The 26626-nt window shown below is 44.1% G+C and overlaps 1 protein-coding gene across 1 annotated transcript in view; it reads left to right on the plus strand.

Annotated features, from left to right (window-relative positions):
* LOC119393817 (unconventional myosin-Ia) overlaps window positions 1-26403 on the plus strand; it is a 190127-nt gene extending 163724 nt beyond the window's left edge. The window contains exons 23-32 of the mRNA XM_037660996.2: window positions 3315-3464; window positions 3674-3742; window positions 4386-4421; window positions 8105-8191; window positions 10602-10733; window positions 13873-13979; window positions 15118-15253; window positions 16486-16638; window positions 17478-17605; window positions 19528-26403. Coding sequence (XP_037516924.1) covers window positions 3315-3464; window positions 3674-3742; window positions 4386-4421; window positions 8105-8191; window positions 10602-10733; window positions 13873-13979; window positions 15118-15253; window positions 16486-16638; window positions 17478-17605; window positions 19528-19651 — 1122 coding nt within the window. The 3' untranslated portion in view covers window positions 19652-26403. The remainder of the gene's footprint in view (window positions 1-3314; window positions 3465-3673; window positions 3743-4385; window positions 4422-8104; window positions 8192-10601; window positions 10734-13872; window positions 13980-15117; window positions 15254-16485; window positions 16639-17477; window positions 17606-19527) is intronic.
* Window positions 26404-26626: the final 223 nt, after the last annotated feature.

Consider the following 26626-nt stretch of genomic DNA (forward strand, 5'->3'; position numbering starts at 1 on the left):
CCAGTTCTTCTATGGTTACGTCAACGAAATCATTCACATATAAAGGTTTTTGGAATTTTGTTTGTAATTGAGAGGCAAATCGCTGTTTTAGTCCCAATGCAATTTCATCTAATAAATCAGCCAATTCTTTTGAAGTTGGAACAACTGATTCTACGTTAATAGGAGAAGGAATAGCCTTACGAGATCTAAGAAATCTAAAAAGAGCTTGTTTATTCTTGCTTTTAGATAGAAAAGTATAACGATTATCGTCATGTTTAGCTTTAGCTTCGGAAACAATTCTCTTAAATTTAGCTTTGGCATAAACAAAGCGCTGTGCAAGACGCACACTTCGTCGTCGTCCATCACTAGCAATTAAGACTAGCAATAGAAGTTTTAATTATCTGCTTGGTACTGATAATAATAATTATTATCTTAGATGTAGCACTCGGCAATATGGTACGGTTCTTGCGTGGCATTTTTCTCCATCTCATATGTAATAAATTATGTTCTTTTTTTTGTTTCGTTTGCTTGTCCTAGGTTGTGTGGCAGTTATGTATGCATATGACGTTCATGTGGTAATTTTCACTGGTGTAACCTGTATCTTGTTTCTACTGTTTAAAACATCACTTTCTTATATGCGCTTTTTCGCGTTATATATCGTTTCTTTTTTTCTTGTCACTGATGTAGTTATACAGCTCCTTAGTTCCAATTTCGCTGGTGTTGCTTCTGGTTTTTCTTCATGGTGTTCATTTTATCTTATTGTTCTATGTAATGTTCGTACGTTTGTCTGTGTAACCTACATTAAGTCCCCCTTCCTCAATGTCCAATACAGGGGCCATGCCAGGTACAGTGATGATGTAATAAAATGCGACATGAAAACATATCAGTATAAGCAAACCGCGGCGCTGCTGATCTGGTCATTAAAGTCGATGTTGGCTATGATGGAAGTGTATGAGCCAATAATACATAGATGTGACACTAATTGCAGACGAAAGCATGTCACATTAATTAGCCCTTAACTGACACGTTTCGCTCCGTTATCATTGCACATTTAAATAAATGAATAAAAAAAAAGTACCTCCGAAGTAACATTCCAGAATGCAGCAGTGTGCTCGAGCCCTTGGCGCCATCTCGCGACCGTAGCGGGCTCATCGTAGCTTTCAGGCACAGGAGATCCACGGTCGGCAAAACTTGCAAGCTGCGAAGAACCCCTGGCGCCATCTCGCGAATGTAGATCGTGCTAGCGGCTCTTTCTTCGATTGTAGAGAGGTGGCGCGAACGCCGTTTGGAGCGGAAGGGTGGCTGGCGAGAACGGGGATCTCCGCATGTAGCTCCACGGAACGCGAGGCTCAAGGTAGCGCGAGATAAAAAGGGTAAACTCCAAACGCGTTGTTGCGAAACAGAACCTCTCGGCCGTGATGGTTTACTCGCCACCACGGGTCGCTTCGTCCGACTGCGCGATGGTGAGTGCTTGTTTTGGGGACGGTGCTTTCTGTAAACTATCGCAACGTGCTTGGCCATGACCAGCTAAGCCATGACCCGGAAGACATTTCTTCCGTCTCTCTCTCTCTTTTTTATGTTGTTCTCGTGGCGCCCTACTTGTTGCTACGAGCTAAAACAAGACCGAGCTCAAATAGGTACAATATGAAATAGAGCAAAGACAATGTTGGGATCTTTTCTGTTTAATCCCAGCATCGCATTTCTGTCAAATTCCGACCGTCTTCACTTAGCTAAATGTGCTCCCATATGTTGATAAGGTACTTTATTGTTAAGCATATATGTTTCGGAGTGCAGTGGAAAGGGAGTGTCCTGTGGAGCATGGTGTGTACTATGCGCTATCTCGCTAGCGAATTAGTCTATATTAATAGCGTTATATATAGTCTATATAATAATAATAATAATAATAATAATAATAATAATAATAATAATAATAATAATAATAATAATAATAATAATATAATAATAATAATAATAATAATAATAATAATAATAATAAGAGCGTTATAATAGTCTATATTAATAGAGTTACATTTCAAGAAAGTGTCGCATCGGATGTTCCATTTGGGGGGAGACTACTGACCATCACGAATGTTGACGTCGCGCGTAAGAGAACTGACGGCATATGCCACTGGCAGTGGTAACCCAGTTTTATTCCGGAACCTCGGATGAGAGTTATTGAGACAGTTGTGCTTCGTCTTGCCCCCTCTTTGCTGTTGCCATGCACGTCTCAGCCTAGAATGCCTTTAGTTTAAAAGATTAGATATTTAGATACTGCGATTTTTATCACCGAAACCTCAGTTTTGCTGTTGGGTTGGCATATTTCCAGAATCTGCGCTGTAGACTTGAGATTAAACTATTCTGTGATGCGGACAGCAACAGGTGTTATGTTTCTGCCTGTATATCCCTTTCCTTCTTTCACCTTATTACGTTTTGGCAAACTGGTTACCCATCCTAGCCTATCATGCTTATTCAGACTACCACTAGAACATCTAGAACATCTATTTTGCAGCAACCGATCCACATAACAGGTATCCACCCTTAAAAGAAATCATTCGTTTAGGGAGCGGCGACCACCGAAAAGTATTTAGTTACATCTGCAAAAGTGTTAACATGTCTTCGCGTGCTTATCGTGCATCCCCTATGCGATGTCATGCCTCTTGCCACGAATGCAATATTTGAAGCTCAGAGATCTACCACAGCATTGTGGTGTCAATATGCGCTTTCGGATAAAGCGGCGCTCATCGTATCATCTTCTTTCCATCTTTTTATTCCTTAACCCTCTGTAGGGTAGCAAATCGGACGGACGTCTTGGTTGACCTCGTAACCTCTTCTGTTCCTCTTCTCTCTCTCCATCGCCTCATCCTTCAACTGCAGCATTGCCTGTAAAGCGTGCTTTGCCGCACCTTTTAACATTGTGAGAGAAAGCCCGATTTACAGGACGATGCGCTTTCGCGGAGATCTGGCATCATTTTATGTACGTCTTATATAACATTTTACATCCTATAGGAGTGAATACTGATAATAAAGTAATAATTCTTAAATGTTCTTGGACAAGTGCGATGCGCGAAGAAATCTTAAAGCTGAGGAGAGAGAAACGTCAATCGGCGGACAATTTTTTGAGCCTTGCTTCTTGAGCTTCCTTTTCGGGTACTTCTCCTGTTGTAGTAAGCGTTTAATTGGTCCTATCTTCATCCTGTAAGCAACGCGTAGCGTTACATTTAATAATCGGGCTCTTTCGTAACACACGCATCAACTTAGAACCCGCACAATCTTACTCGTTGCCCACATTAACCACTTGGCGAGAATTCTAGAACAACACGTGTTCGCTTTTCCAGGTTTGTGAACTGGAGGAATTTCGGCGCGAACGGTTGAACGAACTGGCTGTCCTCATCCAGAAGACCTGGAGAGGATACGTCATGAGGGAGAGGTTCCTGCGCATGCGCGAAAGTCAAGTCATTCTGTCAAGCAACTACAAGTGCTGGAAGGTGAGTTTTTGAGTCACTCCATCCCCAGGCACGCACTCTGCAGCACGGCACTGTGCTTTGCGACATGAACGGGCGAGACTTAACTCTGCTGCAAAGCAAAAAGCAGAAACACAGAGGCACAAGGCCTTACGTTTTGTTTTTGTGTTCTTACGCTTTATGTTATTTCTGATTTATTTCCTTGTTTTGTTTTGTTTCCTCTCTGTCGATAGGCTCGTCGTGAGTTCTTGCGTAAGCGGCAAGCGGCGACCACCATTGCTGCCTATTATAGAGGATGGAAGGTTGTATGCTAATGACCAGTTTCACCTTGTTCGCTTTATGTCGTGCCACTTTTGTTGTTGTGTGTGCACTTATTGCGTAATCACGCAATAATTTGTTCACTTGCAAATGACGGGAAATTCACGTGCAAGAACTGATGCTACAATTTGCATATCTTTGTCATGATTATCGAAATATTTCGCTATAAATTCCTTAAACTGCGTAATTTTTTTGCTACGTAATTTCGTAGTTCACTCTTCTTGTAAATTTCCTAGCACTGGACAAGGTAAAATAAAGTTTCGACTTGATCTTATCAGCTTTTTTGGTTACATAGCTGTCACTGAAAACGCTTAAACATTGCTGTTCATGTTTTTTTAAACTTATGTTGTCATTACTTTTCGTATAATAGGCACTATAAGATGCAATGCGCATAGTCATTTTACAACATCTGAAGTCTAGTTGTCTAAGCACAATTATAGGTAGCAAAACCTAGTCGAAGTGTAAATAAAATTTAGCCTGAGTAATGTACAGCTCGGTGCAATGCTCGTGAGTCTTTCTGCTAAAACTAGTGCATGATTGTTGTCTTGCTTTGCACATGCTTGCAATCATATGACGCCTGTTTATTTTCGAATTTCTTCAATTCTTTTGACGCTTATTTTGTTCTAGGCAAGACAAGAGTTCGAGCGCCGGAAAAATCTTGTGGTAATTTTTTAATTTTTTGCTTCTTCTTCGTTCTCAGTTTTGCTGGTTTGCAGTACTTTGGTTGTTTGGTTTTCGTTATTAAGCAGTAATACTATTTTGTCATAGTAACACTACTTTGCTTCAGAATAGGCTAACCTTATAAGCCCTTAAGCATAGGCGTGCACCGGGTTCCACATCATGGGGGGGGGGGGGCCCTCCGTGCGCACGCCTATGCCCTTAAATTCACTCTTTTCAAAAGAGCGGCATATGTTCACAGCATAAGAAAACTGCAATAAAGTGGCCCGCGCTCTGTGCTCGTGTCAGGTTGGTCACTCGAAGAAATGCAAAACTAGCTTTTGACTCGAAGTGCTATAAATTCATGGAAAAAAATGAATTGCTACAAGAATTACAACTCATACACTTTTGCGTAGTCTAACTTGACAATGCCTTGTGTTAAAATGTTGTAATCGATTGACAGATACGTCACGTGGTTGTACAATACACAGCATAAAGCTTGATAAGTTTTGTTTTCTTGGCGCTAGCCTTTTTTTGATTGGTGCTTCTCAAAAGACCGTTCTATAAAGAAAAACGCTAAGAAATCGCAGAATAGCTTTAAAGTCTCTTATTAAAAGGTATTTCTTTACTGCGCAGTTATGGTCATGTCCTTTCTTCTCGTCATCATAAAACTGATATATCTTTCCTATATTCCGTACGCATAATAAACATCATTTGTTATATTACGATAAGAAATGGCTAAAATCTGGACACTTTATTTTCCAAGCTGTGAATTTGAGATTGTGATATTAATGGGCGTACTGTTCAAGTTGATCAGATAATATGAAATTAATTTAGCTAACGAGTATAGCCGTGATATTTTCGTTGTGACTAACAGAATGTCCTTCAGAGCTTATCTACGCTTATTGCGATGTTTGTAACACTCAACATAACTTATTACGATTTTGTCTTACTATGACGACGTTCATTGGTTGTTCAAGGCTACTTTATTCTCGTTCTAAACTATAGTCAATGTAAATTTTGACGCATTTGCTTTTGCAAAACGAATTTTCAAAGTGTTGATTGACGCTGCGTTGTGTGCTTTGGCTGATGTGGTCAATTTTATGTGTTACTAAAAATGCGCACTGGTTGATATCTTGCGCGCACTGTATTAACCTACTCACTCAAAGAACACAAAGTCGATTCTGAGCCATTTCATGTAGTATAAGCTATTTGTAGTTGTTATTTTTTTTTCGGTAAGACTGCATGACGAACCAATTCGAACAAATCATGACGAAACTTAGCTTATTAGAACGTTCGCTTCAAGCTTTGTTTGTCTTATCGACGCTTATACGATATATAATGCGGTATTCCCTGGCCACGCGCACAGCTGCGAGGCGAGTTCGTCCTGCAGTGTACCGATGATGGCAACTTTAATAAGGACGGTAACGAGGCAGCTGTGTGTTATTACAAGTGTGCAGTTGCTCTTCGACACTGTGCTGTTTCGTGTGACAGCAGCATATTGCGGATACTATGGTGGCTAGAGGGGGAAGTGTGACGGGCGCTGCATCCCCGCCGTGGGAGAGGGATGCGCGGAATGCAATGAAAGTTCTGGCCGCCGCAAGGGGCGCTGGTGTAGTAGTAGGTGCTCGCCGCGCTTGCTTAGACTCGTCCGTTATCTCTGTGCTGTGCCGTTACCTTGTTCGGATGCCTCGCCTTCGCCGTTTGTTTACCCACGTGTTCTGCGAACCATGCCGTCAAATCGCGCAAGTACATGCTTCGTCCCTGGCGGCTGTAAAGGCGGGTGTAGATCGTGCTCGGAAAAGCTTTCGGTCTTTAAAGCCCCGTAGGATCTCTCAAGGCGAGAGCAATGAGCTCGAAATATTAAGCGGACTGACAAAGAGCTGACGAGGGACAGCGTTGTTTGCGAGCGGCACTTCAACGTGAGTTTCATCGAAAGGATATACCAACACATTATAAACGATGATGTTGTTGAGATACCCCGCGTTTGTCAGAAGACGCTGTGCCTACAGTGTTCCGGGACGCACCGAAGTACTTTACCAAAAAAAGAAAAAAGAAAAGCAGACAGGAGTGTCTAAACGCAGCGCCGAAACCACTTGAAGTTGAGGAGGGTCAAGTAATTTGACCTCTTGACGTGATGGGGAAGTATGTGATAACAAATGTCTGACATAAGTATGGGATGACAAATGTGTGATAAATATACATGTTTTACCATTTCCCTTGCGTGTACTTAGTATGCATCTAAAGCCGTAAGTTAACAGAAATCATTGGTCCTTGTATAGACAGAACTATCGCTAAAATATTAAGATAAAATGTTCAGTATCAAAGAGCCTCCAGCTGCAGCATTCCGATCCCCACTTCAGTTTTCTCAAGGAAAGGAGCCGGAAAATGTAGATGCTTTGAACATTTCGCGCTCAAGAGAACCCCCCACAATGCAGAGGAAATGAAGGGGAGAGGCGGGTGCGGACTAAGAGAGAAAAAAAAAAACGCACTGCACTGCAGCCAATATACTCGCTATGAACGATTGTAAACAGTTTACATTTCACCAAGAGGAAAAAACACTTTAAAGTCAGCTGAGCTATGTAGCTGAGCAAGGGGTTTAGTTCAACTGAAGCAGCCTATAAATATGGTAAAAGCAGTGCAAAAGGAACACGATAATAGGAACGACACAGGACCAGCGCTGAACAGTTCAGCGCCTGTCCTGTGTCGTTCTTCTTCTCGTGTTGCCGTCGTTTTGCGCTGCTTTTACCATGAAAATCAACCAACTAGTCCAGTTTTTCCACACTGTTGCAGATTAAGCATGTCAAAGCAAACCGATATTAAGAACATTTAAATATGAAAACCTGGAGGCACGCCACTTCGGTCTGATTTAGAAGCATTCTTGGTTTTCTTTTTTTTTTTCCTCTTGCTTAACACCGCTATGAACCTGAACACATGCTTCTTAGCGAAACAAACACGTAGTGCCTTTAACAGCACTGGCGCGGGGTATAAGCGATTAGTATAAACAAGTGAAACTAACGTCTAGCGGCCATACGCAAAGCAGGCAAATGCCGCCGCAAGCACCTACGGCGCAGGTAGCGCCACCTGGTGTTACCGCCATCTTTCACTGGGAATTCGTACAGCCCTCCGCTCTCGCCCGTCACACTTCCCCCTCTAGCCACCATACGGATACTAAACGTCATCACATACACGTCGAAGTATGACTTGTTCTATTGCACATTTTCAGCATAATCGTTACGCATAACTTTTCTTTAATGTCTACCGCGCAATCGACGGCGACGTAATGCACAGGTTTCAGTGTGCACCGTGCGACACTGCTCACTTCGCGCTCAGTCACCTTGGTCCTTGCGTTCTGCTTTGCCTTGCTGCTCGAACTTTTTTGTTTTCTGACGCACTTGCCCTGCTTCGAAGCACACTGCACTCTTGACGGCCGCACTTAAATGTATAATACACATATCTCTCATACTTTCCGGAGCCGCTGTAGCACGCGCCTGCTTGCAGCAGCTGATTTGCACGAGTGGCAGCGGGATCACGAGGAAAGCGAGAAAGGAATAGTGGGTGCATGGTTTCGTTATTGCTTGGTTTTGTGCGCGTGGTCGCGACTGCCGCGTAAGTGTATATCGTCGTGAATCAGCAGTGAGGTGGGGTTCTGTTCTGTGTGTATGTGTGTGCATGATGGACGTTTGAAGACGAGGGAGGAGTTCCACGGCGTCAGGCAGGCGAGGAAGCGGGAGTGTGCGGCGCGTGTCCTGGGCAGATCCTACCGCCTCTATAAGGTGAGCGGCCACAAAAGAAAGAAAAAAAAACCGCCACCTGCGCGACTGTGAAACCTCCCTGTAGAGTCCGCTTTTTCCAATCGTGCTGTCCTCCAAAAGCCACGAAGGCTGGGCCCGGCATGTCGCTTTGCATGATTACTCGCTCGCTACTGGCTGACTAGATCTAGATGATTATCGCTTGCCTGCCATTGCTTCGATGCATCCCGTAGCCGCCATGCGTGCAACCGTAAAAGTAATTTTTTTTCGCGTTTGAACGTGAAGGAGTACAAGCAGTATATTGCGAGTGCTGTCTAATATGTGTATTCGAAAACATAGCTTGTGGGCTCGTTCATCAATAGTAAGAGGAAAAGAAAAAAAACGTCAGCGAAGTGTTTGAGGCTATGCGCAACCATAGCTCTGACAGCTTCATTCATCCTTACTTCGGTAAGGATGTTCAGAGCATTTGTTTGATATTTTTGGAGAGACTCGGAAGTCGAGTGTTGTGGTTCGCCTTGCTAGCGCCAGCAGCGGCAAGCTGTCACCCAAACTGCTCACGTGCGTAGCGCATGTGAACTACTGCCTTTGTAGACGTGTCATGTTGTGTGCTCCTCAGTGAGCACTCGTGCTCGTTCAACCTTTGTAGATCCCTGCAAACTTCGGGATTGCGAACTCGCATTTATACAAACCCTTGACTGAAAGCTCCGAGCCGGAACATCGTTTTCGCTGTTGTAATTTTCTTATAGCAACGCCTCCACGCTGTTGAGACTTCCTTGTAGCCACGCTTTCATGCGACAGCCCCGAAACAAACATCAATGATCCAACTGTAGGAATGAAATAACACGCTTATAATGCAGCAACAGTGCCTTCAAAATTTCTTCTGACTGAATAATCAGAGGTATAGTGTTGGATATAACCATAAAATTACATCGAGTGCATGCGGTTTGCATTGTAACATCAGCCTGTTTTACGAGCGGATGTCTAACGCAACCAGTTACATTGCTACCTCTTAACTATTCGTCCATGTGTAGAACAACGTTAACACGCCGCCCTCAGTTTTTTCTTATGTTTTTATTACACATAAGCATCATAGCTATGAATTAAGAGTGAACCGAAGTGACTTTATTCAGATGTGTTCGCTAACCTGCTAGAGAAACGGCCATTCGTGTTTTAAACGATGCCTCCACTCTGCGTGAAGGTTCCATTTTTTTCCCCCATTATTCTCGGCCGCATGGCTTTCGTAAACAGCATGCAATAACAAGCTCCACATCTTCTAGTACTTCTTCGAAAGCAAATTCCGTATTTATAGGTGGTTATATTGCTTTGGACATGTTCAGGCCTATACACTTGCTGATGTTAAGACGCATGCAACTTACGTATCGCAGCTTTAGACGCAAAAAGAACGAAACAAACATGCTGTCTACTAAAAGCAGGAGCTAGAGGTGTCGTGACAATGATGGCGTCGGCGCACACGTCAGAACCATTTGCATTGCTCCTTCCAATTATTTATCGGTGTTACTGCAGGGATTACTTTCAGTGTCACGAGATTGGCATTTTCGAACAATACATTCACAGCGCTCGATGCAATAAGACAAGTTCAACATAAGCAGGAGCCTTGATTTATATGTGAGCCGGTGAAATAGTTTCCCGCAGTTATTATTGTGGAGTACTTGCTTCGCTTTTTTTTTCTATCACTAGCTGCTAGCTGTGGTAATTACGCCCGTCCGCGAAATGTTAAATGTGTTTTTATGTATGACGTTTTGCATGCGTTTCATGCTGTCTTAAGGTATTCTCCCTCCATTTTGAGTTTCTTTTATTGGTTTCCCCTCCAGTGGCACCGAAAGTTGATCAATGTAGAGATTTACATAGTGCCCCTTTTAGAACGTTAAGTACCCGTGCTTTCGCGATAAAAAGAAATACTTGCGAAGCTGTAAAGCACGAAAAAGAAATAATTTTTTGTTTTGTCTTCAGAAAAAAGAAATGCATACACATTGGAGGAAACACGTCCAGATGACGTCTGTTTATGCAGCGCTTTCTAGAAACTCTTATGTGATATCAATCAGTGAGTGTGGGCTATTAAAATTGGAGTATACATATTTTTTCTTGGGGAGGGGAGGGGGTGACTCTGGTGAGGGACAACAGGGAACAGTTGGCACTCACCGTTGACTGACAATCACAGTTGACTGACAACAGTTGTCATTCAGCGCTCGTGTTGTTCAGCCCTCTGATGTGTGTCTCTGTATTTTGCCCTGTATAAAAATGAACCCAAACCAACTGGCCCGACCTTCCCTTTTGCAACGAAGTTGGGGTAAACGAAACTAGCAAGAGGGTGTTGACAGCGCACGCGCGCGGTGCCCGTGTGAGGCTTACCGACCGAGCTCTTACTGGCGGCTCCCGCTGGCGATGTTGCTCGTCCCCCCTTTGGCGTTCGCAGCGCCGGCGGTACCTGCTGTGGCTGGCGCGCAACTTGCCATCGGACTCGCCGGCGGATCGCTCGTGGCCTCCGGCGCCTCGGTTCCTGTTGCAGACCAGCCACCTGCTGAGGAAGTTGCACCACAAATGGAGGGTACGCTACGCGCGACTTTTTTTATTGACTTTTTTATGGAGGTGTCGGCATCTGTATACACCCACTGTCTTCTTTCCTTCAGCGTTACTCTGCAATAAAAATTCGAAAGATACAAGTAAGGATTATAAAAATATACAGAGAGAGAAGTTCCAAAGTTTAACACAAAAAAAGATTATGTGCTGAAGCAGTCCACAAAATACAAGCGTCCTTGCCTACATTCTCGTTAAACGGTGGATCGTTTTGCCTCTCTCTCATTTTGAAGCAGGTGCCCGTGCTGCATCTTATAAGAGACAATAACTACCCTGATTCCTTATTTCAAATTCTGGTGCTTTATATGTTTAAATCAATAAAAGCTTCGCCTTTAAGAGTTGAACGCAATAGCGAAATCCGGCCCCTAGTGCGCACTTCAACCACTAAGTGCATACTTATTAATGTGTTTTGTTACACACACGCGCGCGCACACACACACACACACACACACACACACACACACACACACACACACACACACACACACACACACACACACACACACACACACGCGCGCGCGCGCGCGCGCGCGCGCGCGAATGGCACATGTTTTCGATCTAAAGCAAGAGTAGCATGGCCTCTAAGATACACGCCGCGCGCTTGCCATCTCGGAGGCCATGAAGAGTCTCACAATGCCTCACAGATGGCAGCACATTATCTAGCGTTTGCTGTCTGCTTGTTGATATGTTTTCCGCTAGATGGACATAGTTGTCCATTTTTAGAGCTGTTTGAAAGTTCGTGTGTGTTTTTAGCGGCGATGGCTGCACTATCCCGGCCTTTTTCGACGTAGTTTGATGGTCTCCCAAATGCGCCTACAAATCGCCGAATGGGCTCGTTTTCGTCGTGACACCTGTCGAACAAAATGCGTTAACGAGACTCCTTCCACTACATAGCATTTATGTAGTGTTTTTTTCCGAAGTAGCTGCAAGTAACCTCGTGGCTTCGTGGTAGGACACCTGCTTGCCACGCGAACGGCCCGGGTTCGATCCTCAATGAAACCGAAATTGTTATTCTTTATTTTATTTGCTGCTTTCTCGATTTTTCGCTCACGGTCGATTTTTCGCTCACAACCAACGGTGCCGACACCGACAACGCAATTTCTGCGACACGAGCTCTCTAACGCTATCGCGTTAATAAAAGAGAGCAGTGTTCTAGTTCCATAGTTCCAAGGCGTCGGAATTTCCCTACACAGTTACACCAACATGCTCCGTGAACAAAGTTAGTTAATCATAAAAAATACGAATAAGCCACAGGGTCCCTAATGCATCCGCATCAGCCGACTCGAAGGCGAAAGCCGTCATCTTTTTATCTTTTTTTTCTATGTCGATGTGATGAAGCTCCCGCGCCCCCCTCCGAAAGCTTTCAGCATCTAACGCAACTTCGCATTGCCTCCGGGATCGGAGGCATGGTAAGCTTTTTGCACCTCACATTGTGTTGCACTGCCTCCGGCATCGGCTCACCTTTGACCAAGCAATGATGTCATGGGATAACGTCACGTTATGTGACGTCATAATGACTTCGCAAATGTTGGCGACCTGTGACGTCATGGTGACACCTAAGGTGACGTCATTATGTGATGATCTTTTGCATCACTCGTGTTGAGCCGCCGACGCGGTACGCCGGTCAATTTTCGCGTTTGATGAGGCATTGAAGACTTTCGCCTTAATAACCATTTACTGTACTCCAATTGCGAGGGGTATCCGGCCTGTACAGTTGTGGTGCGTATGCAGAGTTTCCCTAAGACGCACAAGGCGATCGGTAACTGGCGCATAATGTAACAGTCGTTCGAATTAATTGATTGACTCTTGGCTACAATATGAAAGATATTCACAGTAACGAAGGTGTAAATAGCAATAACGCAGTGAGGTACTGAATCATTTTGTGCTAATCCTTAAATAACATCTTCTAATAGCGAACTCAATACAAAGCATTAAGATAGCTTGAAATCAGCTATAGACACGAAGGCCAGCGTTACTAAACTTCACGAAGTCAAATGCTAGTAAAAAAAATTGCGAATTTATTACAGCGAAGCTGTATGTGAGTAGGTTCTGGCGGATCGCGTCCGCGGACGAAACGAAGTGTAGAACAACAAATTTCGGCGCCCCTCGCCCCCTTGCAACCGCCAATGCCTCTTTCACAAGTGTCGTGATACTCGGCGGCGGCACTTCCCGCCAATCGTTGTGCCCCTTTGTCTCGTGACGTCCAGATCGCGCTAGTGCTGTTATCAGCAGTTGCCCTATGGACTCGCTATGGTACGGACGCGTGCCGCTCGTTCGGAGAAAGAATAGCGGGAGTTGAAGGAGCGCCAACGCGCACAGAAGCGCGAACTTGAGCGAAAATCCGCTGCCGCAGAACGTGCAGCCGCAGCGACTGGCTTCAGTGGCATCCCTCTTCCTCAGCCGCTTTTCCATCCAGTGGCCGTGCCTCTTGACACCAATGTAGGGGCTCTGAATTATTAAGGCGAAAGCCTCAGATCGCTCATCAAACGCGAAAATTGATCGTCGGCGTCCAGCGGCGTCAGGTTCGAGTGATGCAAAACATCTATCCTAACGTGATGACGTCACCATACGACGTCATCGTGACATCACAGACCGCCGAAATGTGTGAAGTCATTATGACGTCATCATGACGCCACTGACGTCATGTGACGTAACGTCACGTGATGACGTCATCGCATAACATCGTACCTTGGTCAAAGGGGGAGCGATCACGGAGGCAGTGCAAAACTAGATGAGGTGCCTCCGATCTTGGAGCCAGTGCAAAACCTTTAGGTACAGAAAGCTTTCGGAGGGCGGCGGGGCAGGATCAATACATCAAGTGAGAAGAAAAAGAAGATGGCTTTAGCCTTCGAGCCATCTTAGGTGAATGCATAAGGGACCCTGTGAGTTTTTTTGTAACCACATATATAACAACTGTCTTGAGTGACTACTCAAGCTATTTTCACGTCTCCTGTTTCTTTCCCGTATTAGGATTGTGTTGTTTGCATTTATGCGTGCTCTGCTCGTGGCTCGTGCATGCTCGTGGCTTGTGAGTTCCATAATTGCAGCACGGCTGTTCATTCCTGACATCATTAAAGTACAGCTGTTGGTGTTTCCACGCTTTGTTTCAGTGTACGCGGTACAAGCAGAAACTCGATCAAACTGCTCGAAACCGCATGCGCGAGAAAATGACTGCCAGCATCATCTTCAAAGACAACAAGGCCTCCTATCCGAAAAGGTAAGCGGTGCTTTGTGCGTTTCACTTCCAACTCCTCTCACACTCCATGTCCTTGAGTCTGACGTCGTTGCATATGACCCCGAATGAAGCGAACTCCAATACGAGGGCGCCAGTGGTAAAACAGCATGGTACAACGAGATAATGTGATGAATCGACAGCTCAGTGCGGTGCATTAGGAGTAGTGAATAGCCACATCTCTCTGTTCATTATTTCCATGAACTTGTCTTCTGGAAGTGTATATAGGCTTCCAGTCATAGTCTGAGCATCGCTTCAGCGAACGCCAGCTTTACGCTTTGCATGTTGGAAAGTAATTGGTGTAGGTCGGTCGCTGACGAAAACATCTACAGGGGTGTTCGAAAGTTCCCAGAACACTGTGCTATGTATTCATAAGGCAGCGTGGCCTGGCAACTTTTGACCACCCCAGTACCTACGTTTTGCTAGTGAGCAAAACAATTTTCATCATTAATTGGTGAAAATTTCCATGAAGCGCTCGGCAACAACTATTTCATAAGCGTAAACCTTGATACAGCTGCTTAATAAATACATTCGTGGATGGTAATACTGGTCGTTGTATCTCTGTAAACCCGATTAGCTAATTCTGATTTTGTGATTCTAAAAGATTTACTTTGCCAGTGTATACTGGCAAAGTAAATCTTTACGTAAAGTAATAGATTTACTGTGCCAGTGTATACTGAGGATGCCACCCGCATAGGTGGCCAAACGTCTACGTAATTTTGTTAATACTGTAGCGATATGTTAAGTGGGAGTAAATCTTTTAGAATCATGAACTCACCCTGCTTTTGAGACATTTTTGCATTCTGATTTTGAGTAGTATTATTCTTGTGTTATTTATTGCATAACACCTCCCGTCTTTTTTTTTTTTGCATGTCAAAATTACAAAAAGTTTCATGGTCGTCGTGCCAGAAGAGTGTACACGCGAACGCCCTACAAATATATTGAACGAAAAAAAAAAGGGAATAGCTCGATCGAGAAGCCAGTTTTTTTGTTAGACACAAAAGGTTATGAAACCAACAGATTATGAAGCCAAGGAATGCATGTGGGGCGTCATATAGGAACACTACGCTTATCGAACACTACGCACATAAGCAAGAGTGGTCGTTTTTGTTGTTCGTTGCAGCGTGTCCCATCCGTTCCGGGGTGACTATGTACGGCTGCGCCAGAACGTGAAGTGGAAACGGCTATCGGACGAAACGGGGGACCAGTACATCGTCTTCGCGGACATCATCAGCAAGATAACGAGGTCTAGCGGCAAGGTGAGTTACGCAGCGACCACGCGAGAAAAACATACTCGGCCCTGCCCTCCTTACTGTCGCTGTCTCACGTCAGCAGCAGACATTGATAAGATGAACACGACTGAAAATAATTACACACGCACACATTTTGCGTCGATTTCTCCGCCTTTTACGTAATTCAGTTAATAATGTATAAGTACTTCTTACAGTTGCTTGCCAAGTTCTTTCTAATACAGAAGCCGCGATGAAAACGAGGGCATTTGTAGATTGCATAAGAACGTTGGGCATTTTCCGCGGTGTTACTACGGAAAACGTTTCGGTAGCCGCTGTTAAAGGAGTACTGACATGAATTTTAAAATTTTTCGGGTTGTTGCTCTAAATGAAAGCACTGGTGTCGAGAACCCTAAAAAGAGTGTCGTGGTGCCTGGGGATGCATTGCATATATTTTTAATACCGCTTCTTTCAACCAGCAGTTTCGGTTTTGGTTTCGAGAGGGCGGCTTCATAGTGACGTGTCAAGTCTGCCCGTGACGTCACGGGCAGACTTGACACGTCACTATGAAGACGTCACGGGCAGACTGCAACCCACGAAATATGCACCTGCTGTCCTTTGCTGTCAGTCGAACGTGGTTCATGATGAGTGAACTGTCGTCCAGTGCCTCCGACAGCGATTTCTGTGATTTAGGCTGCATGCAGAACCCAGATTTCGCAAACCAAGTGAGCTGACTTGAAACGTCATAGGGCTTTCCATGCGGTGAAGCTGCCTTGCAGATGCTGGGAGATGAAAACTTTAAAATCAAACTTAAATATTTATGCGTGTTTCCCGGATGCGGTGTGGGGAGAGCGTTAACACTACATGCCAAGGAAACCAAAAACGTCCGTTTTGCTGCACTTCAAAATCGTGTCAGTACTCCTTTAAACGATGCGCACGAGCGCCTTGTCCCTGTTGACTCGCTCGTTAACAGCTACGGTGTGTGACCTCCGAAATCCGGTGACTCGCTGTTGCCTCCCTTGCGCGCAGCCCAATCTCAGAGGCACTCACTCCTCTTCACGACGGTATCGATATCCTAACAGCTGCGCACACAGCATTTTAGTGCCACTGGTGTACAGATGTTATGTGCTAGACACGGACAAACTTGTGTCACTGTTCTTGAACAGCATCGCAGTGAGGTTGCCTTCGTGTAAAATTCGTTGACGCTTTTATTTACTGCTACTTCCTGGCGTTCTTCGTTGACCTGTTACCCGTGCGTGCAGTGCGTACAGACTCTGTTCGTGGTGAGCACCAACGCGATGCTGATCATGGACCAGCGGACCTTGCAGATCAAGTACCGCATTCCAGTGACCGACATCTACAGGATATCGCTCAGTCCTTTCCTGGACGACATCGCTGTCTTTCACATACGCACGGTAATTCAGTACGAGCGAGGCCTCTCGTTTCGTACCTTCATTGCTTTTTGTGCGTTTCTGTTGAGATGTCCTTCACCGCCTGGAATGCAATCCACGACTACTTGTGTTTGTTCGTATTAAATGTGAGCATGTGAATCATTAGTGTTTTTCGACGAAAGTGCGCGAGATAGCAATCGACAGGGTCTTGACAAACTGTCTTTTGTCATGGCTGTACGAGTGGCAGAACATAGCGAAGATATAGAATGTGAAATTTTTTATGCTCACCAAGCACAATACTTCATGTTCATATGAAGATAAACGCTGTTCAAATTTTGGAAATGTCACGCCCACTAATTTATTATTACTGAAGTGGTCCGTCGCACCTATCTATAGCCAGCACAGGATCGTCATCTAAGGCGCTTCGTCGTTGACTTCGACGTCTTAGGTTCAGCATCCGACTACACATCGGGAACATAATGGGGCAAAGATGTTCGGTATATCGTTTGAATAGCTTGGGGCCTGCAGGGAAATCACATTTATAGCATTGCACTATGTTATCATTTAGTATTTTTGTTGAAGTTTACAATATATTGGGATGTAAAAAAAAAAGAACAAGACCACTACTCCGAGGAAAGACTTTTTCCCCAAAAAAGGTTACATCCAGCTGTTTTGCCGTCACACGCAAACCACTTGCAGGTCACTACCCTGTACCGGCTTCTGCAGAAAAATAAAATAAAATAGGAAAACGAATTTCTTAACTCTACAACGTTGCTCCATAACATGACATTTAAACATTTGACGTTTCAGGAGCTCAATATACACGACTGTTTATATGACATTTATGTTCTTTGTTTGAACAGACTGAAGCGACAAGAAAGAAAGGAGATTTCATCTTCGAAACTGGCCACGTCATCGAGATCGTGACCAAGCTCTTTCTAGTCATTCAAAACGCCACTGGGAAGACGCCGGAAGTCAACTTCTCGACAGAGTAAGTGCCGTCAACATACACCACGAACATCATTCATGACTAAGCATTTTTTGAGCTTTTACAACTTATCTACACCTCCGCAGGCATTGCCACCGCCGCAGCTAGTGATGTCATTAGCATTGTAAGGAATTATAGCATACGCCCTTGCAAAGGCGCTGTTATCGGCCGTGCTTCTTTCATTATGCATGCACAAATCAGGAATGCCTTTCTCTGCAATTTAGTCAGTTACAACCCATGAAAAAATGTCTACTCCACCCACAGCGATTGCTGTCTCTTCCAGAGAGAATTTGCATAAACGCTCTATTCCAATATCGCTTACTTGTTTTCGTGATTTCAAGCACTTCTCCAGAGTTTCAGATAGTCGACTTTCCCATAGAGGCACGCGTTTGTTTCGCGGGCTTTATTTTAGGAAACTTGAATGTCCTCGTGAATTTTGGCAGGAATTCTGACCATCGCTCCTCACTCAAACATAATGCTTTTAGGTAGTAAAAACGAACATTTAACTCTTAATATGCAGTAGTATTTACATTAGCCGAGAAAAAGTATTTGTGGTTCGGGCAGAAATCAACTGTTGGAGGAACTGAGACTTTTTTTTCTTAGATTGTAACCGAGTACAGTACCATTATTCTCTGCACCTTTCTCTGCTATATCCGCTATCACTAAGTATATTCTCTACTAAAGATTGCCCTTATACAACCATAGGAGCCGCAGCCAGTTATAAACGTGACAAGGTCTATGAGCCATGTCTATTGAGGATTAAGCTCCCTTTTTTTAGGTAGTTAACAGCTTCGCACGAGCTTTCCTTTCGCAAGTGCAAAGGGGAATGTTTCGGTGAAATTAGATTATGGACCCTATTTCAGTGCACCATACCGCAATGAAAAGCGCTTATACCTGCTAAGTAAATATTTACAAGTCTTTGTTTATTTTTTTTTTCACTGCAACAAGAACGGAGTATGAGGAGAAAATTTCCGTCCAGCAGTATCGAGCGCTCATATCTGCAACGAATACGCCGGATATAACAATATGTATTTGTCGTTTGTGTTATAGTCAACGTGTACTGCGTACTGTGTGCCTAACTTCAAAAGTTCGTGACCGCACATGGCCACATTACAGTTTGGAGCAATTTGCCCAGTTCAAATTGAAGTTCCACATTCCCGCTCACATGTGCTGTCACATTGATTGCAAAGAAGTACGAGCCGGCATGACGCGATGATTTCTTCCTTATCATCTGCGCTTCTCGATCAGCCGATTCTGTTGATACGATAGTTGAAGTGCGATAAAAGAGTAGCACCAGAGTACCTAGAATCGTTACCTTAATCCGGGGTTAACGTAGTTCATTTTTGTTTTTATGTAATGCGTGAAAAGTCATACGGCTCCTCATGCATTCGCCTAAGACGACTCGAAGGTGAAAGCCATCTTCTTCTTCTTCGTAGATTGTACTGATCCTTCTACGTCCCTCCTCCCCCTTTCCCCTGAAAGCTTTCTGCACCTAACGCGGTTTCGCGCTGCCACCGGGATCGGCACACCTTTGACCAAGCGACGATACCAGCGACGATGAATTATGACTTCATGACGTTACAAGTGCTGGCGATCTGTGATGTCATGATGACATCATCACGTGATGACTATTTTTGCATTTAAGCTCCACATTATTCCAAGGACAAGCGCAAAAAGCAACACGACAACAGAAGGAGTTGTCGTCATTATGTGACGTCACGTTATATGACGCCATTAATATATGATAGTGACGTCACAAGTTTCGGTCGTCTGTGACGTCACGATGACGTCATCACGTGATGATTCTCTGCATCACTTCTTGTTGAAGCCGACGCCGATGGTCACTTTTTCGCGTTTGGTGAGGCCATCTAAGGCTCTCGCCTTAATAACTGCCGCGCGTATATTCGTTTTACCGCTTCTTGCAGGTTCGAGGTGAACTTCGGCAAGGACACAGGGGTGCTCGCTTTCCGGTGCACTTCGATGGGCGATCACCACCCGGGGCAGATCAGGATCTACCGCAAGGGAAACCGGATGGAAGTGTTGTTATGAGGATGACTTTCTTAGGGCACTTTTTTCCAATTGCACTTCGAGGCGGAGGACGAGGGTTCTCTCGACAAGTATCGGAGAGGGAGGGCGGAGGATGCGTAGAACTCGCCATGCACAGAAAGAACGCCGCTGTTCTGCTTATCTGCCTGCGCGTTCGTAAGCAGAGGGTCGATGCCTTTCGTTCCGGCGCGGCTCCGCCGTTCCACGTGCGCGCGGCCACGGAAGAAGATGAACTACTGCCTTTCGAGAGCTGCCAAATATTCCTATACGGCTGCCACACGCAGTTTTACTCCCTTTTAACGGGATTCGAGATGTGTACATAGGTGCGTCCTTTGGCCGTCGGTGGTGGGACTTGAGTTTGTCGTGTCATCGAAGAAGTTGAGTGAACGAGACACGCATTTTTTGTTTGTTTATGAAATGAGAGCGAGAGATGGAAGAGGTGTAACTATGGTGGTTGGTACCTTCGGGATAATGGTTTCGAAAGCGCCGTTTTAAGTGAGACCGTGACACATTCATGAAGAATGGGTGAATACTCTAGAACGCTGGCACTAGATACGATGTTTCTTATAATCAGGCTTGCTGAAGTTGACTGAACTTAGAGGCATTTTTCTGGATCTCAAGATGGATGTCTGTACTTAAAGAAGGATTTTGTCTGAACTTAAAGGGCACAGGCCATGAATTGGCGTTTTTCCAGTCATAAATGACCACCCTGTGGTCATTGGTGCGTACGCCTAAGTAAGCGTGAAGGGGCCATCCTGTGCATTCAAACAAGAGAGTTGTTTAGTAGAAGGTGGAGGTTTGAAGAGGTGGAGGCCTTGCAGCAGACAAGACCACTTGTCGCAACGTTGGCTTCAGCGACCCGCCCCGTTCAAAAATATTCATCTCATCGTGTACATTGGTGCTTGCGCCTAAATAAGCGCGCTTAACTTAAGTATTCGGCATCTTCCAAATTAATACATGATACCGTGCCACTCGTAAACAACGACGTTTGTTCTCAACGGCAGCACTATGTGTGCACGGGCTTCAACACTGGTCGGCAGTGACGTCAAAGTAGCTTCGGTGTCGTCAAAGTCACGTGACGCCGAAAGTTGTGGCGGTGGTGCCGAAGGAGTCTCACATAAACCGAGGGGGGGTTGATGACGATAACATAGATGCGCTCTTTCTTGAGCGTTTAATTGAAGCATTCACGCAGCTTTAGCAAGCCCGGTTGTAAGATACGTCAGCTTGCAAAGAGTTGCCATTCCTGAGACCCTTTGGTGTTGTGTCTTTGACTCATTGGATAGCAACGGTTATTGTCATGAACGTATGTGCAATTTGCAAGCGGTGCCAAAGTTTCGGTGTCTGAAATACGAGTGGTGTCTCGGGCAACGCCTTTTAAAACCATTTCGCTTCCTTGACGACCATTTCTTCTGAACTATTGATCTGTGTATGCTTTTATTCATCCCCATATTTCCTTCCACGGTACATTGCTTATTTCATAGGCCATAGCTACTAGGGCATCTAATTTCTTGCATGAGGAACGGGTGTAGTGCAGATTTACGTCGACATCTTTCGAGCGTAAGGTTCTGGACACACCAATTATATTTTATTTTCGTTTTCTTTTTTTTGTAGAAGATTCACCTTGCTTCTAGTCGCCAACTTACTCTATGCATCATAGCAAATGCTTTCCAAGGCACATTACATAAGTTGGGAAGGCGCGCTTGATTTTTTTTTTTAACACATGGATACAAAGTACAGCAAGCTCGTACTCAGGAGTGAAAAAAAAAATCGAGCGGCGTTAAGCGAACAGTCTATTGCAGTGATTCTCAAACATTTATGAACATCGCGGATGGTTAGGCCTGCTGACAACTCGCGTCCGCACCTTCTGGAAAACGTTTTATTTTTATTTTTCGACGCGCAAACACGCTCAAGAATGCATGTAAAGTGAGAACCAGGATCTGTAAAGTAAATGTGCAGAATGTAATATCAATAAGGCGCATAGTCCTGGCGTGAAGTGTCCTTCCTCCTAACCCTCTGGCTTGCTTGCCCTCGGATATCACTCACACTCTTCCTTTCACAATGCATTTCATTTACTACAATGCTGCAGTTCAGAACTGGTTTCTTAAAATTGTCAATTAAAAAGCACACACCCGGCATCGTGAGGCTGCGGAGGAGAAAAAATAGCTACGCAAATCAGTCATTGGACTGAAATCGAACGAAAACAATGTTGCATTTACGTCAATCCTCCCACTCCTCATTGACGTCACTTCCAGCTTCGATCACGTGACTTCCGGGTACAAATTTCCAGCATTACATTTCCTTAAAGTTTCCATGTACGCTTTTAAGCACCTCTCGTTGACAGCTTTCGATCATACATTTCTCACTTCCGGTGTTTACTTGGTGTGCTTCAGGTTTACATTTCACATCAGGTTAGAGCCTAGCTGAGGAGAGCCTCTGCCAGAACCAAGTTGAATTCGGTCTAAAATTAACGTCGGCGATATTAAAGATATCACCATACAGCACTACAAAATGTGGGCGGAATGCGCAAGAAGCCATTTTTTTATAAAGAAAAAGGAGATATATGCAGGCGAAAAGCAGCCGGGTGTTGTCGGAGGTGGAAACAGCGATGAACACCATATTCTTTGTGGCATGCATTTCGCCTTCTACAGAAGGTGCCACAGTACTGTAGAAGAACTGAAAGGCTGGAACAGTTGGTGACAGTTCTTGAACATAAGCACAGCGCGGTTGCTCTGTGTTTCAATAGTGCTCAAGAGGTGGCACAGTACTATTCATATAGTAAAACTTACTGTTCGGTCCTGCGATGCTGTAGACTTGTAGTTGTAACCTCTTTTTTTTTTTTTTGCTACATTGACCAGGCAAAGTGTACCATCCGAGCAGCGTTACCGAGAGTGCAGTTGCCTAGGAACAAGAGATTGCAGCAGAGACCCCAAATTGGCACCCTAAAAATAGCGTCAATGTAGAAGTGCCGCGGCGCTGTCTAGTACTGAAGTCAAGAAACTTGCATTGAATTGCAGTTTTATAAACAGGTAAACACGCAAGAATGAACCGGGAATTTACAAACCAGCGTTTACGTGGATTTTTGGAGATAATACCAAATACGAGTGCAGCGTGCCAATAACTTCCGAAAAAAAGATTATTGTAATAACGATGCAGCCGTCATGCTCAATTTAATGGAGGCATAGTCGCAAATCCTGGTAAATGACACTCCTTTGCCACGTTTTAAGCTTTACTGGGGCTAGTGATGAAGAAGTACGCAGTTTACTTACTGCAGCTCTTTTCGATGCGTTTTCTTGCCTAGAAAGTATTGAACACATCTTGAAGACGTCTTTCTTTAGACCGGTTTCTGATTATTTGACAGTGTTTTCCAGAAACCCCTTCGTATCCGCGGCTCAGTGTTTGAGAAACACTGCTGTAATTTGCGAGGGCGGTCGCGACCCGGGCAGTGTTGCCTGCCTCATTTTGACAGGACGTTTCACGCATACCGCGTGTATTGCGGAAAAGTGGGAATGTAAAGAGATGTACTAGAAAACGCATTCATTGCTCAAAATGGAGAAAATAAATAACATGTGCGTAGCCTAACAAAGCGTGTATTTAACAATTTTTCCACTTTATCTGTAAATACAGCATTTCACTTTAGGTAGACCTTGCGCCATTTATAAACATTCATGTGTGCTCGAATTTGTGAGAGGAAAAGAGATAGAAAAAGAAAGTTTCTTTCTCAAACACATCGCCGTGCTCGCAGCAACTCTGTTGCGAGTATTCTTTTCTTAAAAAAAAAAACAATCGTCATAAATAAAAGTGCGTTTTTCACTAAACCATTGTAAATATTTCACACAAACATAACAGTGAGAGTCAATAAAAATGTTGAACATATTAAACTAGACGGTCATTCGTTTCATGAAGTGAGAGAGGAAAAAAAAAATAATCGTATACCCGCAAGTAGTAGTTGAGAAGTTTTTTTTTTGTGGCGCGTTCAAATATTTAGACGTTTTAGGCAGCCATGTTGGCGTGTGGTGTCATTTCGATTAGTTCTCGTCGTATGAGTTGTTTGTTCATAAGCAGTAAGGGAAATGACCCTACATTTTCAGCCGAGGACAGTTCTACGAGGCCTAGCCTGAACAAAATGAAAGAGCAAAAGAATTCGCTTTTTTTTGCAAATGGTATTAAAACACGTTTTTCTTCTCCACTACCTCGTTGGTTCGCACAGGTCATGACAAAGTGTTGACTTAGCAGCATTTGATAACGATGTGTCGCAGTTGCAAACTTTAACGACATTTGCTTTTCAGTGGTGATTGGCCATGAAATGTGTAGCGGGATAAGAGTATTACCATGACACTTTTTTGTGCATATGCGTGACTTTATCATAAATAAGACAAGCGCACAGGTGCAAAATGATATGCACGGTTTTGTAATCAGCGGTTTTACATTATATATGTCTAAATTTTTATGTTTTTTTTTTAACGCTTCACGCTCATCGATGACACAAGTGCTGCATTAAATGAGTACATCCCAACTCTAAAAGAAGGATGGTCGTATTTGGTGTGACACATAGGTTAATGCAAATACAATATTAACTGCATTTTTTAGATATGTACATCATTTGGCAGTTCATTCGGAACTCGCATTCAGATGCGACGGAACTCTAGAAACACTTATTCTGTTCTCATGGCCTGAATGTGGATGCTTTCTTGGAACTAATAGGTCTTCTGTCTTAGTTTTTTTTTTTTTTTGTGGTGCAAGCTCTCACGCACATCGGTGTTCGTTTTCTCAGATTAGTCAACATCCAACGGATACTGTGTGTTGACAATCTTATCTAACGCAGGTGTTAAATGGTGCCAACTTTCACTGCCAGATGCACTGTTGTATACGATGCGAAACTGATTGCTTATTTCTGTGACTAAAGCGTTTTCATTGAAAGGTACGTTTTCATCAGACTGTCGAACTCTGAATGTGTACCAGAATACGATATACTTTGCGTGCCTTAGTTCTATGACGCCTTTTGCATTACTGCGACAATTTATTACGTCAGAGATCATAGGCGTGCGCAGGCTTCGCCATTGGAGGGCGCTGTGGGTGGGGGAGAGTTCTCCACGTCCCCTCCCCCCCCCCCCACTCCCTTCCTTACCCGTTGGTAAAGTCTGAAAGAAACCAAACCATTCTAAAGATTACTTGCTACGCAATGAATGCAAAAATTAAAACGTAACAATGACGCCCTTCTCGCAACGGCCTGCCTTTGGTCACCGGCTCTCCGGGGGTAAAGAGAGAAAGTGGTGAGTTCTTAGAATGCACCATCAGGGGTGTTCGGCCATCATTATCGTCAAAAACCTGCATGGCCATAACCCCCACCTTTAAACAACTACAGGACGTGTCCGACTGAATAAAGGTATGGGGCAGACATGGCGCCCTCCCCTCCCCCCCATCTGCCCCCGTGCGCACGCCTATGTCAGAGACTGAGGACACTATTTGTTAAGGAACAAATTTTCGAGAGAATAGCTATCAGCGTTACGGGCTTGGCGGTATCCGCATCATGAAGGCCTCATTAGAAACTCGCCGGAAATCGAAACCACGCGCGTTATTACATAAGAGGCAATGAACAAGCCTGTAACTACAACTCGGTTTATTAGGTGCCCTTGATTCGTTACCGAGGCGGAGATTTCATCGTCACAAGTGCGAGGTAGTCCTTGTTTGTCGTAGGAGCTCTAGGTAAATACACCAGGCGCCTTTTAAGAGGAATTGCTTCGTGAGTTTGGCTAGGATACAGGCAGTCTTCTAGTTGTTGTTTCTTCTCGTGACAGGGCAGTTGTTGGAGGTTAGATATTATACGATAAATAGTGATTTGTACAGCGAAATAGTCTCTGAGAAGCCTCTATAAATATTTATATATATATACGCATAAACGCACCTCTCACTTCGTCTCAAGTCTTAGGCATGTGTACTTGAATGAATGGATTTTCGGTCGTCCAGCGAAGAAAAAAAAAGAAACACTGGAATGCTCGTCGTCATGTTTTTTGTTTTTGTTTCCTTTAACAGTTTAGGTGTTCTCTACAAATTAAAAGAGAAAACTACGGCACCCGAAACTTCGTTCATGTGTAATTAGTCTTTCAAACTGTACAGTAAAGTAGACTCCACGAGTTTTCGCGGAAAACAGCCTTACATTAAGGCTGTTGAGTTACGTGCTTTTACGTTCGTTCCCACACGTGAGTGTTTTTTTTTTTGTTCATTTCACAGCTGCCACCGTATAGTGGTGAAATCTGAGCACTGTGCCGGTTACGTACGGTATGTTCAGTACTTTGTGTCAAAAATGACCACTTTCCTTTCTTGTTTTGTTACAGTGCTAGCACTGATCGTTCGCAGCCTCTGTGTGTTTGCTTTGTATGATTGAGAGTGCGTTTAGAAGATAAAAAAAAAAGTGATCAACTTTGTCTGTTTTCATGTCTCAAATAGGTTTCTGTTAGAGGAAGCAAGACGCACACAGGGCGGTACCGACGCCCTTTGCTTAGTGCGCGGAATAAATCTGTGTGCTACAATAAGACGTGTACATTACGCACTACAGTCAGCGCAGTGGCGCAAGGTGTTCTGTACAGGTGTAGTTGACATACTACAGACAATGCTGCCTGCGTTCGTTGAGCCATAGAAAGTAATAAGAAGGAAGAAGAAGATAAACAACTCATCACGATATATGGCACTGAACGTTTATATATGCTGAACTGTTTTTCATACTGATTTTTATAATAAAACGAAATACGAAACGTTGACGAAGTGTGTTTCTTATTAAGTTGACCGGTTATTAGGATACGAGTGTTGCGTAAAACAAACTACTTTCGTATTTGGAAACATGGCTGAGGCATTGGAACGTACTATTAGAAGATGTACAGCGACGTCTTTCATTCATGTACTAAAACTATCCTAAAACACCGCCATACTCTGCTAATCAAATGTCTAATGAAAACGAACAATGCGTTCTCGCTCAACGAATGA

Source organism: Rhipicephalus sanguineus, chromosome 5 (genome assembly GCF_013339695.2).
Source record: "Rhipicephalus sanguineus isolate Rsan-2018 chromosome 5, BIME_Rsan_1.4, whole genome shotgun sequence".
In the NCBI taxonomy this organism is placed as follows: Eukaryota; Metazoa; Arthropoda; class Arachnida; order Ixodida; family Ixodidae; genus Rhipicephalus; species Rhipicephalus sanguineus.